This window comes from Cydia pomonella, chromosome 25 (assembly GCF_033807575.1).
Source record: "Cydia pomonella isolate Wapato2018A chromosome 25, ilCydPomo1, whole genome shotgun sequence".
Lineage (NCBI taxonomy): Eukaryota > Metazoa > Arthropoda > Insecta > Lepidoptera > Tortricidae > Cydia > Cydia pomonella.
In genome coordinates, this window is record NC_084727.1 from 6,535,170 (window position 1) to 6,549,811 (window position 14,642).

General features: G+C 36.5%; 1 protein-coding gene across 1 annotated transcript in view; it reads left to right on the plus strand.

Annotated features, from left to right (window-relative positions):
- The window catches only part of LOC133531355 (unextended protein-like), a 103,173-nt gene extending 94,880 nt beyond the window's left edge, over window positions 1-8,293 (plus strand). Inside the window, exons 11-15 of the mRNA XM_061869516.1 lie at window positions 398-537; window positions 1,017-1,143; window positions 1,281-1,507; window positions 7,162-7,224; window positions 7,617-8,293. Of these exons, the coding sequence (XP_061725500.1) occupies window positions 398-537; window positions 1,017-1,143; window positions 1,281-1,507; window positions 7,162-7,224; window positions 7,617-7,751 (692 nt within the window). The 3' untranslated portion in view covers window positions 7,752-8,293. The remainder of the gene's footprint in view (window positions 1-397; window positions 538-1,016; window positions 1,144-1,280; window positions 1,508-7,161; window positions 7,225-7,616) is intronic.
- The last annotated feature ends 6,349 nt before the right edge of the window (window positions 8,294-14,642 follow it).

The following is a 14,642-nucleotide window of genomic DNA, read 5'->3' on the forward strand; positions in this document are numbered from 1 at the left end:
TTTCGAACTAAGTGCATTGCTGCCAACTTACAAAGACTATTTTTTTGATGTCATCACCGTCTAGTAAACAAAGTTCACCATAGACAATGTTTTTTCCATTTACGTATCCCGCGTTTTTAAAGTTTTTTAAAATTATATTTGCATTTAATTTATAAGTCAGTAGTCGTAGAAAAAGTATTGTATGGAACGTCGTATAATTAGGTAAAATAATGATCGTGCCATATATCCTTTACACCCACGCCACTCGCTTTTTTTGTTCCTTCTTATACAATGGTTGCATAAAACACTATTTTAATATATAAATTAATAAATGAATAATAATAAACAACAATAATAATGAATTTTAATGCAATCGTATGTTGTGTAATAAATCTATCTAAATCTATATTCTCTTCAGGTGTGGAAGCCTTCCGTCCCGACACGGTATCGGAGACTGTGCTCCGCCGTCTCCTAAAGCAGGACGTGATCCATCACATAAAGCTGAAGGGCAAGAGCAAAAAGGATAGTAGTACTTACGTCTACCAGCAGGGGAAGCCCGTAAGTTCTACTAATATTTTAACATATATTGCTCCTCAATCTAGCAAAAAAAATACACAGAGATAGCTTATAACCTGGATTTGGATAAAGGATATTTTTTATTTACGAAATCCTTCCTTGGTTGGGGATACATTTAGTACAGAACTTCTACTAGAGGTAGAATAGGAGGGATTATAGCAGGGGAAGTTTATTTCCATTTCCCCTCATGGGCCACCAAATGCCACCTTCAAATTGAAAGTAAACATTTAACCCTTTGACTGCTATAAACTTCAACGCGCACGCGGATACAGCCCAAATTAAACTCCTTTGTACATTCCGACGAGATTCACGATGTCGCGCCGCATACGATAGGCGTGGCGTTCAAAGAGTTATAGGACATAATGAAGGAAGTCTATATAATTAGTTGCGTTACATCGGTCAATAAGTTTGCTTTCCCTCACATCTGAACAGTGACATTATTTGACGGTTTTTGTTTACAGGTGGACTATTTCGTATTGATCCTGGAAGGTCGCGTGGAGGTGACAGTGGGCCGTGAGAACCTCGTGTTCGAAGCTGGACCCTTCACATACTTTGGTGTCCAGGCCCTTACACAAAACATCGGTGTTGGTAAGCAGAATAAAACCTTATATTCTTGTAAATAAGGTATTTTTTCTATAAGGACGTGTGGAGGTTACTGTGAGGCCAAAGAATATCATAAATACACATTCAAGGTCATGAAGTAATAATTTGTGTTTCTTTTTCAGCCGAATCTCCAACCCCATCAGCCATGGGCAGCCTCCAAAACATCAACATGGACTCCATGCTCCGCCACACTTTCGTCCCCGATTACTCTGTCCGCGCAACAACCGAGTTGTTCTACCTGACAGTGAAGAGGGCACTTTACCTGGCCGCCAAACGAGCCACTTTAATGGAGAAGGGAGCGCTATCTAAAGGCGCCACTAATGACCAGTTAGACAACGAATTGGATAAGGTAAGTCTTACCTGACAGTGAAGAGAGCAGTTGACCTGACTGTTAAACGTGCGCTCTCTAAAGACGCTATAGATCAACTGGATAAGGAGTTAGTCCCCTACGCCTGCCGGCTATCTAGAGGCTTTTGAACTCCATGTTCCGGCACTTTCGTGCCCGATTACTCGGTCCGAGTAATAAAGGAGTTGTTCTACCTGACAGTCAAGAGGGCACATTACCTGGCCGCCAAACGAGCTACCTTAATTGAGAAGGGAGCGCTGTCTTAAAGGCGCTACTAATGACCAATTAGAGAACGAATTGGATAAGGCAAGAGTTTTACCTAACTGTGAAGAGTGCACTTTACCTTAAAAAAGCGCGTTGTCGAAAGGTAGCACTTAATGACCAGTCAGATAAGGTGAGCGTTTTACCTGATAGTCGAGAGAGCTACATACAAAGGTAGTCCCCATTTTCCTCTCTAGATATTGACATTATGGAAAGTATTTTTACATGATTTGATGTATATTAACCATAGCTATGCCCCTACGTTTCACTTTTTTCGATTATTGTAAAAATTAGGAGCGGAAAACAGATTTCATACAAATTTTTAAATGCTCCTAACTCTTATAATAATAATAAAATGTAACATAGGGGCATAGGTGTGGTTGATATACAACAAATTGTATCAAACTATTTTCAATAATGTTAATATCCCTTATATCCCTAGAGGAAAATGATGACTACGTTTGTATGAAAAGGTGATTTCGTATGGGACCTCCACTTTCGTCCTAAGGTTTCCAACCTTCACAGTACAGACCTTCATAGTATACAATACAATACTGGAGACCGTGCGTGGTTTAAAAACCGCGGATTATTACGGATAAAACGTGCGTGTTCAAGAGGCCTTAGACAACCCTATCATGTCCTTACTAATCCCTTCCTCATTTTCCAGCAAATGACGACTTCTACTTGCATGGTTACCAAGAATTTAGTCAAATGCGCTAGCACTGCGTCCAAGGATGACGCTTCTTCCAGTAGTAATAAGGTTTACTTTGTACATTAAATATTATTTAACCACTCCCCTCGGTCCTGCCTATAGGACAGTAGGAATAGTATAGTAAAAGTATATTTCAATGAAATTTAAACCATATTAATAATAAAATAAATATAAATAATAAATAAATATTATAGGACATTATTACACAAATTGATTAAGTCCCACAATAAAAAAAAAGACTCACATTTCTTATGATTCCTTTAATTTTAAGACAAAAAGAGAACCTTATTTTCTTTACCTTGGGACGGAGTATAAAACTAAAAAGACAGTTAGTGATTACTGTTTTATGCTAACGGTGTGAACACGGGGACATCGAAGTGGAAATGTACCCTGTTTACAGTCTCAGCTTTTTTATTAATTAAACACTATTTGTTAGCCTATGACCTCGCATTACATGAAGACCTCGCTTTCGGCTCGTCCAGCTAAGTCACTCAGGCTCGCTGCTACTGTAACTTTTTTGATGATTACTCATAGCTGTGATATATTTTTTATCTGCTTTTATTAGCAAGAATCTTCCATTTTTATTACAAGGAAAGAAGTTAAGATTCTTATACACCTCATAGTAATATATTATTTACTACTTTTCAGAGCCCAACACATATCATACAGCTAAAGCAAGTCACAATACAGAACTCCTCAGAAAAACTATCATACGACAAACACCGCCACAGCGGTACAAAACTAAATAAATTAAATTGCCAAGCAAAAAGCTTACCAAGCACTAAACTTGAAGAAGACATCAAAGAAATAGATTCATACGAGAAAAACATATACCGTCAAGCTAGCGGCTCAAAATATCGGCCAAATAAATACATTTCTGACGCTAAAAGTTTGCCGAACACAGCGAAGTCTAATGAAGAAGTAAAGTCTTTTGCGTACTTGTGCCCTGACAGATCGAAATGGCCTTCGACAGATTTCGATTCGTACGAAATGGCAAAATTAACAGATGACGCTAACAGTTGTGTGGAGTGCGTGCGGAATAACTTTTGGATGAATAAATCCGTGTTGAATAAGAGTGTGGATAATTTGAATTATGGTTAGAAATTATAATATTAATTTTGTAGTTATTTTTCTAGGTGTACATAGTTACGCAAGTAGGTACGTGAACAGTAATACTATATTATGTACCTAAAGCAGTAAAGTAAGAAATGTCTCAGGCCCTCAGATCATAGAAGGTACTAGATATCTGGCTGCGTGGCGCGTGTCGCCGCAACATGGCCAGATCGTGGCCATACTCTGTTCGCCGTCAACAGTCGCAATTTAGCTGTCATTGAAAAATGTGCGCGTCAATTTTCTCAAAATGCAGTTGTTTTTGTCGAAATAAGAGTGCATCCAAAAACTATAAGGGTAATTCTTCAAGTATTAGTCAATAAAATCTCACATTTTAACAAATAAATACAGTGACGTATGATCTGAGTCGGACCATTTCGTCAAACGAATGCGTGGCCATTTGAATATGCATTCTACATTGATGGTTTAGCATGGAAAACTATTTGTAGTGTGCTAAGCAAAAGCGCAATGCATTAAACTGCTAACGAAATTCACAACAGCATTATTGTTTCTTGGTACGACCGTCAACCGCTCCCTTCTTGCCGCCGCGAAATAGAGTGGCGCTCGTGCATAGGTAATTGATGTTTGAGCGTACTTCACAAAAGGGAGTAAAAATCAGATTATTTTTTGACAAGTAAGGAAATTGTTTATTAACAAAATTATCTCGAAATACCTTTTTCCTTGTAAACAAACATTTTTTTATCTTAGAATATTTTTGCTGCATGTAGCCGTTTTTATATACATGTCAAAAAAGATCACGTTACAAAAGCTATCTCTATTTTTCACCGTTCTCAGTTTGTCGAGTAGACTGATAAAGCATTTAGAGTTTCCCACTACATTTTGTAATTTGAATAAAGAAATAACAACTGACGTTAATAAGTTTTTGGCAAAAGTTTCATTTTGAGTACAAGCTTTTATCGCTGACTGTACTTTTTTTTCCACAGGCAACTAATACTCATCGAGACAATTCTTAAACCCCAAACACAATTAGGTTGCGTTGTTTTATCACAGAGTTACTATGGTTACCTCCTGTCTCCATCATCAGATCAGCTTGATGGTACCATAATATTGCATTGTCACCCGACTTACATATGTATGCAAATTTTCAGCTTCATCGGAAACCGGGAAGTGGGTCAAATTTAACTTGCAGGATTTGTCCCATACATACTAACAGGGCAAGTTAAATAAAAGCTTGTAAAAAGTAGGTACTCGTTGTAAACTGTAACTTAGTTTGACATAAAAGTACGAATACAAAAGCGACTCCATTTAAACCCAACCTTCCAGACCAAAATAAAAAGAAGAAAACCACCTTCCACACCGACTCCTCCCTCCTGACCTTCCACAACTTGTCCCCGAGCGACTCGAACCTGGGACCTCACCCGGCCGACCAGCGGGCAGAGCTGGAAAGGAAACGGATAGAGATGGATGAACTGGTTTTAAGGAAGTTATCCAGGATATTGAGGATTTTGGAGAAGGATCAGACTTGATTTGAAGGTCTAATTGTGTGTTAGTTTAGAAATAACTTTTTAACGCGTTTTGATAAATAGTAGGTAACTTAATAAGTACTAATTAAGTTAAGAATAACTCGTGCTTTGAAACAACCATACGTAATATAGATAACGCTGTGCGACTTCGTACGGTAAACTGCAGGGGAAAGGTTCATAGAAATTTGTATGCAAAGGTGTTAAGGTAATTTATTTTTATTTATTTATTTTATTTTTTCACCAACTTACATTTACAGGTAAACCAGACATGCAAGTTATGGGTTACATACAAATTTGAAACTAATTAGACTAAGCTTATCACTAGATTTAATTAATATTAATAGTTGTGCTTATTATTTTCGTAGTGGACATCTAGCATCGAGTAGCGGATTTATCAGTACCGCTACTTGACACTAGATGTCTCTTGTGTCGCGACTGGCGAAAATTGTATTTCTCAACAATTTACAACTAATATTACAAGCAGAGGGAGTTTAAAATAGAGTTCCGGTTAATTCGGTTATAATATTAGCCGAAAATTGTTGAGCATCAGACTTTTCGTTCGTCGCGACATCTATTGTCAAATAGCAGTACTGACGAATTCGCTACTCGATGCTACATTTCGACTACGAAAATAATAAGCGTTTTGGCACTCTATGTTTACTTCTTATTTCTCTATGACATTAGTAAAGTTTCGTTTTACGGACCATACATCTACTCTTACTAGTGTTTGTATAGTTGGGGTCGAAAGAGTTCGCGATTCTCAAAAAAAACATTATTTTTTTCTTTCAAAACCATGACAAATATTACAATGGCTGGTGTCTCCTTGTAAGTTATTTTTTTTTTTTACAAAATAACCTGTGATAGGAGACACCGCTCTTCCATAGCTAAGTACAATCTATTTAGTATTCTTTAAACTATGTTTCTTAATTATTAGTACCTGGGCGACCGAGCTTTGCTCGGTTATAACTTATAACTATTTATTGTAATATGGTGGTGTATAGGTGATAATCTTAACTACATTTTTTTACTAAATTAAACTTGTCTAAAACAATAAAAATTAAAAAATTATATATAAACTTGAACATATAAAAAAAAAGCTAATCACCGGGCGAGATTCGACCCGTTACACTCGTTTCTAGCCGTCCGCGTCTTAACCCGCTGGACCAGACGGACAGTGGCCGGCAACATGAAATTAGCGACCATATTCTGCGTCGAAAGAAAAACGCATGAAAACTCGAAAACACGCGTTTTCCCAAATATAAGACTAATCTAGATCGATTGTTTACCCCCAAAAACCCCCATATACCAAATTTCAGCAAAATCGTTAGAGCCGTTTCCGAGATCCCGGGAATATATATACATATATATATATATACAAGAATTGCTCGTTTAAAGGTATAAGATTTGAGTATATGTTTGTGTGAGTGAGTGTGCGTGTGTGTGAGTGTATATGTGTGGAGGTGTGTGTGTCTTTCTTTCTTATTCTGAGTAGAAATAACACAAAATTTCCCAAAAATGAAAAAGGTGTAGTGTACAATTTCATATAAAATGACCCATTCCCGTTTTAGAAACGAGTTACTTAGATTTTTTGTAACAAGTTACTAAATATGAAAAAAGTAGTTTCCGAACGAAACATGTTTTTTTGCCGAAACTCAAACTGAAGGTTCGGCTTTGGCTCTAGAGTTTCGGCCGAAACAGAAGCCGAAACTTTTGTAGACTTGTTAAAATCGTTGAAAAAATATAATAAAACCGCTTTTATACGCCGACCCTCCAGTGGCGCCCTCATTAGAGGAATTATGTTTTACAATATGCCAATTAATTCATGTATACATAAATCAGTATATTCATATTGTTGTCCTACTTATTCCTCAACTTTTGATCTTTGTCCCATAGTTTAGTTTCATAATAAGAAGTACATTTTCGACCTGGCCGAAAGGTTCGACCGTTTTAGTCCGAAACCGAAACTACGGCCGAAACTGGCCAAAACCGAATCTTCGGTCGGACACTAGAAAAAAAGTTTTGTGAAATGTAGAATGATGAATACGGACAATAAACGAATTGTTACTGAATGTTAATTATTTTGTTTGCAGTTGCTGCAGTCAGTTGATGAGGATATAAGCATCAGTGGAGAACACAAGACTCCGTCAAGACAGGTAAACCAACCTTATACAATAAATTAGGAACATAAAATAAGTTGTGGTACAAAACCCTTTTTAATAGTTCCGACAAGAGGGTTTACTAATCTCGCTTGTTGAACAATTTACTCTAAGACTGGTAAATCCTAATAGATTGTGTCATTCACGAAGACGCGTGCCTTGAATCGTAATGTCATGTTATTAAATGATAGATTTGACTAATCTGCGCGTCATCGTGGATGACACGAACTATATTCTAATATTGTAAAAATACACTGCTGTCACCCATGTTCATATACTTTTATTGAGGAATATTTCCTTTGTTTAATCTTAACCCTCTATCCCCAGTTAGCTTAAAATCATAAAAATATGTATTTCTAAATCAGATTGTAATATCTCTCTCCCTACAGGTATCCCCCCACCCCCTCCCCGTGTCGGCGTCCCCGCACACCCGCTCGTCCTTCACCCGCCCGGACGTGTGCTCCCCCGAACGGAACGGCGACTACATCGGCGCCCGCGACGAACAGGAGAAGCTACTTAAATGACCGGATATTCAACCTTGTGATGAGGGCAGTAAGGGTGATGTGGCTATCGTTGTCACTTACGACCTTTAATTAATGAAAAACGACCTTATATTCAACGCAGTTCTTGGCAATAGTTGTTATTTAAGACAGGGATACGAGCATATAAAGAAACTTTAGGGTATTAACAATTTCGAAACTAGTTACGAAATAGATAACTTGTTCATGTCTTCCGAACGAAAAGCTACTTATAGAATTAGATATTCAACCTTGCGATGTAGGCAGTAAGGGTGAGCTGACCATCGTTGTTACTTGTGATAATAATGTGACCATGTAAAGGAATTATAAGTTACTCAAATGGCCGGGGGATCATCAACTCGTCTATCAATTTCGCAACTGATTACGAAAGGCTGAGTTATTGATTCTTGCGATAAATGTCAATACAGATAACGCACAAGCTTGTAAGGGAACGTGAGAGAATTATCAATTTCGCAACTGGTTACGAAATGTAATATGCTGTTGAAGAGTCCAGATGAAAACAATAAGAGTCAATTTTACTATATCAGTTCATTGATTCAGTAGTTGAAATTAGCCTGAACCGCAAGTGGATACTTTACGAGAACTGAAAAGAATGAACGTAAAAACAAGTTTTTAAACAATTTTCTCACCGTTCCAAGTGATATGCTTCGTTTTGAGAAACTTTGTATCGTACTTTCAAATTACGAAAGTTACGGAACTGTATAAATATTACTTATGTGCCGAAGGAATTTTCCAAAATTGTGAAAATTTTCCACTTTGGAAAATTTCAGAAACTTCTCAAATTTTTGTATGGGGATTATTTTTGTAATTGAAACATGAAATGGAAATTTCTTATATTTCTGTGGAATTTGCAAGAATTTTTCCAACTTTTTGGAAGGTTTCCGCAACTTGCACATTTGTAAATAATATCACTTTCGTAACATCGCATTAGTTATGAAGAACTAGACCCGGGGGCCTAGCCAAGATGACAGTCATTAATGCAAAACGCCAATAGAAACTAAAATATTGGAAATAATCAGATCACTGGCGTTCTCCTACATGTTGCTCGTATTACGGAAAGCCTAGAGAGAGAATGAATAGATGTGATTTAAAACTATTTAAAAAATAAACCTTTTTCTTTGTAAGTAGAATAAATAATACAACATAATAATGTCGTAAAGTACATCAGTATAAATTATATTATTATGAAAAAACCGGTTTATTTTAACTACTTAATCGGTTTACCGACATTTGAATACCAGTGTATTTTAAATTGCTTTAATTAATTCATTTACATCCATATTTACTCCGATGTTCCAATTATGTATTTTTTAAACACAGTTACAAATAATATCATTGAAATTCAGAATACAAACGTTAGAGCGTAGTATTATAAAAAAAATGCCAATGAAACTTATACTGTAAACTATAGTATTAACATTTTCCAAATTTCTACAAAATCAATTACAATTTTTACAGTAGTAATTTTGCTGTGTGTATGTGTTTAAGCCAGTTCCTACACAGTATTGCAGGTCGATTTACCAACGCTGGTGTGAATGAATTGAATGAGTGAACTCTGTATCTTTAGGTATTTAAATAAAAGTAAACAAACAATTTGTACATTTTCGGGTAGTTATAACATTTATTTGTTAACCAACCAAATACAAAACCGCCTGGATTTGTCACTTAAAGACCTGACTTTAACCTACATTATTTGATCATGTAATATTTTCATTTACCCTCATCTGGCTTAAGGAGCCATTTGAGGGTGGATTTTGTTTACTTTTATTTAAATACCTCAAGATTCATAACTGCCGACTTATATCGATATATTTCTCGATAAAGTTCTATTATTTTCATTTACATTAACTGGATAATCGGAAAAGCGGTTAATTGAGAAAGAAGAGCTTCACAGTCAGTTTCACGTGGCGTTCAACTCTTTATAACCAATTTTATTGGTTCTAAGCAGGTTTCACTGCCAACGTTTTCGTAGCGCTACACGCGTAGCCGATTCTAGCGTATTCCCGCTTTGTAGAGAAAAGCGACTACGAACAGAGCGCCCGCCGAGCGGGTTTCCGGCTTTCTTTCAGAAACCAGTGTTAAATCAATTATTTTCATAACGAAACCCACATAATAGTACATTACGATACAAGTGCGAAAAATAGGAAATTTGAAACGAGTGGCGATAAATTAAAACACGACCGAAGGGAGTGTTTTAAATCGACACGAGTTGCGAATTACCTATTCGCACATGTATCGTACAACGTTTTACAGTACATATGGCCCTTTAAATGTTCGACACAGTAACGTAATATGCTAATTTTCGCACTAGTGCGCTAAAGTAGCACCATATGTACTGTAAATGGGTTTTTCACTTTTCATGCTGCAAGGTGGTGTTTATGCTGTTTATGTCGCGTGCAAGCGGCATACATTTGTTTTTTAATGCATTGTTTGTGTCCATACCAGCCATACAGACTGCCACTGCGGAGGCTGGCGGTCGGCGCGCTCTTCCAACCATGCATAGGCCCGCGTATTGATTTCTTTAGTCTTGGATTAACGTAGGTTTTACGTCAAGTTGATAATGGAACCGTCATCAAAGTATTGATTAAATATTATTGATTCACGTTACCCCACTGGTAGCAGCTTTGGTAAATCAGTCTGTAGTAGACATAGGATTCCATTCTGACAAAATGTGCTAGTATTTGACCGTTAATATAGATTTGGTGATTCAGGCAAATTTTAGCTTCATTATTCGACGGTTTCTCAAAACATATCTAATATATCGTCAGGTGACAACCAAAACTCAGTAATTACTGAATATATAGAGAAATAAGTATGCATATAGTGTCCATACATAGATGAAAACCTTGTTGTTATAAGTTTTAAGGCAGTTTTGCGAAAACTTATTTGTAATATTTAAGCTTAACTAGTATTAAGTTTTAAGCGACATTCAAACTTATTTAATAAGTTTTACCATACCTCCCATACGACTTAATATTATTAAGTAAAAAATATTTGGATATGGTATGGAGTGAGCACTTAGCTTACTTATTACTCTTTGGTCATAGTGAACCTTACTGGTAACAAAACAAGGTTAATTTTTGTTTGTTAGCTTTGGTTGTCACCTGACGATATATCATCCTTAACTTAACTTAATGTTCGTCGTTGACTTTAATTTGTTGTTCAGTGTCTCAAGAGACATCCAACCATGGATCGACTTATTTTTTTAATTTAACGTGTTGTACGCCACAGTCAGCTATAGCTAACTATAGGTACAGTTTAATTTAACACATTCACTGCCGGGAACCCACCTGGTGGGCGCTCGTGAACTTTGTTCAGATGCCGGACAACCCGCTGGGCGGGTTGTTTTGTACGCAGCTATAGACCACCGGTTTCTGGGGTAGTGCGCCGTTTTTTGTCTGGCAGTGAATGTGTTAAGCTGCACACATTACGGAAAATTGAAATATGCGACTCTGTATAATTATAAAGAGTCGCATATTTCAATATAGAAGATAGAGAACAAGTAAAAGTTTATACTTGTTAACTGTACCGGGTGTGTCCTATAACAGGAACAACAAATTAAACTGTAGGCTGTACACCTCAGGCTGAACAACATTTGTTCAGCGACTTTTAAAAATAATGAAGACTATAGACTTTGTATTTCTCATACAAATTAAATATTGTCTTCAATGTACGCTGTCATCAGTGTAATTGACGTTGCTTGTCACGCTTTAATCATAACCAAATCGGCAATAAATTGCTTCTTAGATTAAACTAACCTTTTCTCCCCCACGCTATTGACTTGATATAATGTCAGTACATTTCGTGCCCCACACGCCACGACTTCATATCAAGTCGTGGTTTTGGTCAGGTTTGTATACGTGCAATTTTTGACGTGGCGTTGATGACACTTTATTACTTCATTGACGCGGCGGCGAAAAGGTGTACTAAAAATAAAAATACAAGTTATTTTTAAAACTCGCAGAACTATTGTTGGTCAGTTTGAAAAGTACAACCTATAGTTTAATTTTATATATAATATTTGCTCGTGTTACATGACACACCCGGTACACTGCTATTTTTATTTTGAAACCTCGAATAAGCAGCTAAAATTTGATTAAATTACAATAGTAAAGTATCATAACGAAATTAGGATAAAAGTCGTACTGAAGTACATTATACAAGGAATTATATGTAGGTATGCACTGTTATCTGTATAAAAAAAAAGTATTTATTAGTTTGCACTAACAAAAAATGTAGGTACTTAATAGTTTCTAGTCTGAAAATACTCTATGAAAATGATTAATTTACTTTCACCTTAAGAATTGTCAAACTTTTACTTACTAATTCCTGAAATATATTCAAATACCAAATATAGCTATTTGTGTCCCAAGGGAGGAAAAGTAGGAAATTGCGTGCCGCGTGTAAAATTGGATTGTAACGCGGGATGGAATATCCTACGTTTCCTCCCGTGATGCGCATACTATCTTTCTGCTCGACGGAGGCGGAAAGCGGCAACTTCGTTTAGCGCAGCGGGAGCAAAGTTGACGCTTTCCGCCCGGAGGGCAAAAGTATTTTCCTATTTCGAAACTAGCTTATGAAAGTTTCATGTAAACATTTTGCCATGTACATAACTATCAGATCAAAACTCGATATAGATCGTGCCATCCACAATGACGCGCGAATTTTACAAATATAACCTTTAATGGCATGACAGTAAGAAACAAGGCACGCGTCCTCGTGAATGACAAGATTTATATCCAGAAATAATTTACTTAAGCACCCGCTGGAAAACTATTCGTAGTTTCAGTTTCTATGTATTACCTATAAGACTAAAGCGGTTCCGCGCGAAATCGCCTTTTCATACAAACGTAGTCCTCATTTTCCCCTCTGGATATTAACATTATTGAAAACAGAGTTATGCCCTTACGTTTTACTTTTTTCGAATTCCTAACCATCATAAGAGTTAGGTTGAGGTTGGTAGAGAAGCGCGGCCTAGCGCTAAGAGCGTGCGACTTACAAACCATGACACAAACCCCGGCTCGGACCAATGAGTTTTTCAGAACTTATGTACGAAATATCATTTGATATTTACCAGTCGCTTTTCGGTGAAGGAAAACATCGTGAGGAAACCGGACTAATCCCAACAAGGCCTAGTTTACCCTCTGGGTTGGAAGGTCAGATGGCAGTCGCTTTCGTAAAAACTAAAGTCTACGCCAATTCTAGGGATTAGTTGTCAAGCGGACCCTATGCTTCCATGAGCCGTGGCAAAAGGCCGGGACAACGCGAGGAAGAAGATAAGAGTTTGGAGCCCGAGGAGCCATTAGGAGCATTAAAAAAATTGTATGAAATGATGTTTTTTTCGCCTAATTTTTACAATAATCAATATATCGAAAAAAGTCAAACGTAGGGGCATAGCTGTGGTTAATATACATCAAATTATGTAACAATATTTTCCATAATGTCAATAACCTGAGAGGAAAATGGGGACTACGTTTGTATGGAGAAGCGGCCGTCCGTTTTCCTCTTAATATGAGTGGCCTCATCTTACCGTGCGATACATATATTTAAATCTTAAATGTAATAGAATCCGTCTAAGCTAACTGCACTGATTTGTATAGAACAATGTGAGGGAGTCTCATTATAAAAGTCATATTTTCATAGAAATTAGACATCAATGATGACATTGACTCACTTGGTCATTGCAAATGCGGTGTAAAGTTAGCTTTTTCTGACTCTATATACTTTATAGAAAATAAACATTACACAGATTTCTGTATATTGTCCCACCGAAATTAAATTGTACCTTAAATAAGGTAAATATTGAACTCGAAATTTATTCTAATTCTTAATGTTGTGTTGTTTAATTTGATCTTCATTTTACCAATGATTCTCGAGTGCTAATCTCTATTAATTTCATTACGTCTATAATAATTATTCAGAACATTTAAATTATAATTGAAATAAATATAAGTACACTGTTTTATAGTTTTAGAGAGCATCAAAATAATACGATTAGTAACAATCAGGACATACCAGTGACAACATTATTTGCACGATTTTGGTACTCGTGACATTCATTATTTGATATGTTAATTGTGAAACCAATGAAACATATGAAAATTAACATTATTGATAACACATGCGTTGTCATCATAAAATAATAAATAATTACTTTCATACTAGAACTAGATAGCTTTTCTTGACGTTATATGACGTCTTTGGCGTCTCCATGACCAATTATGTCGACGTAATAGCAAGTATTGAATCGAATATTTTGAGTAAGACACGCAGACTTGAGGTGATTGTTACTTAACGTATTATTTTCTTGCCTAGATTTTGCACCTCGTAATACGGCCTAGAAATACTTATGTAATTAGTATTAAATGTAGATGATGGTGGTAGTTTTAAAAATTAGCCTTTGCCCCGTGACATCTGGACTATTTTATTTGAAATTACCATTAAAAGAAATTCGAATGTTGAATAGCGTAAGGTGCAGTCAACGTCAAAAAATGTGTATCTCCAAGGTGCTAGAATAACGAAAAATATATTTTGAATTATTAAAAACAACAATTATTAATATTGAAGCGCTGGTGGCCTAGCGGTAAGAGCGCGCTACTTGCAATCCGGAGATCGCGGGTTCAAACCCCAACTCGTACCAATGAGTTTTTCGGAACTTTTAGTGAAGTGTATAAATATGGGTGCACACTAGTTGGTCAAAAATATGTCCCATACTTGTCCTAAGTTGTATGAAATATCTTCGATTATTTACCAGTCGCTTTTCGGTGGAGACAAACATCGTGAAGCAACCGGACTAATACTAATAAGACCTAGTTTACCCTCTGGATTGGAAGGTAAGATGGCAGTCGCTTTCGTAAAAACTAGTGCCTACGCCAA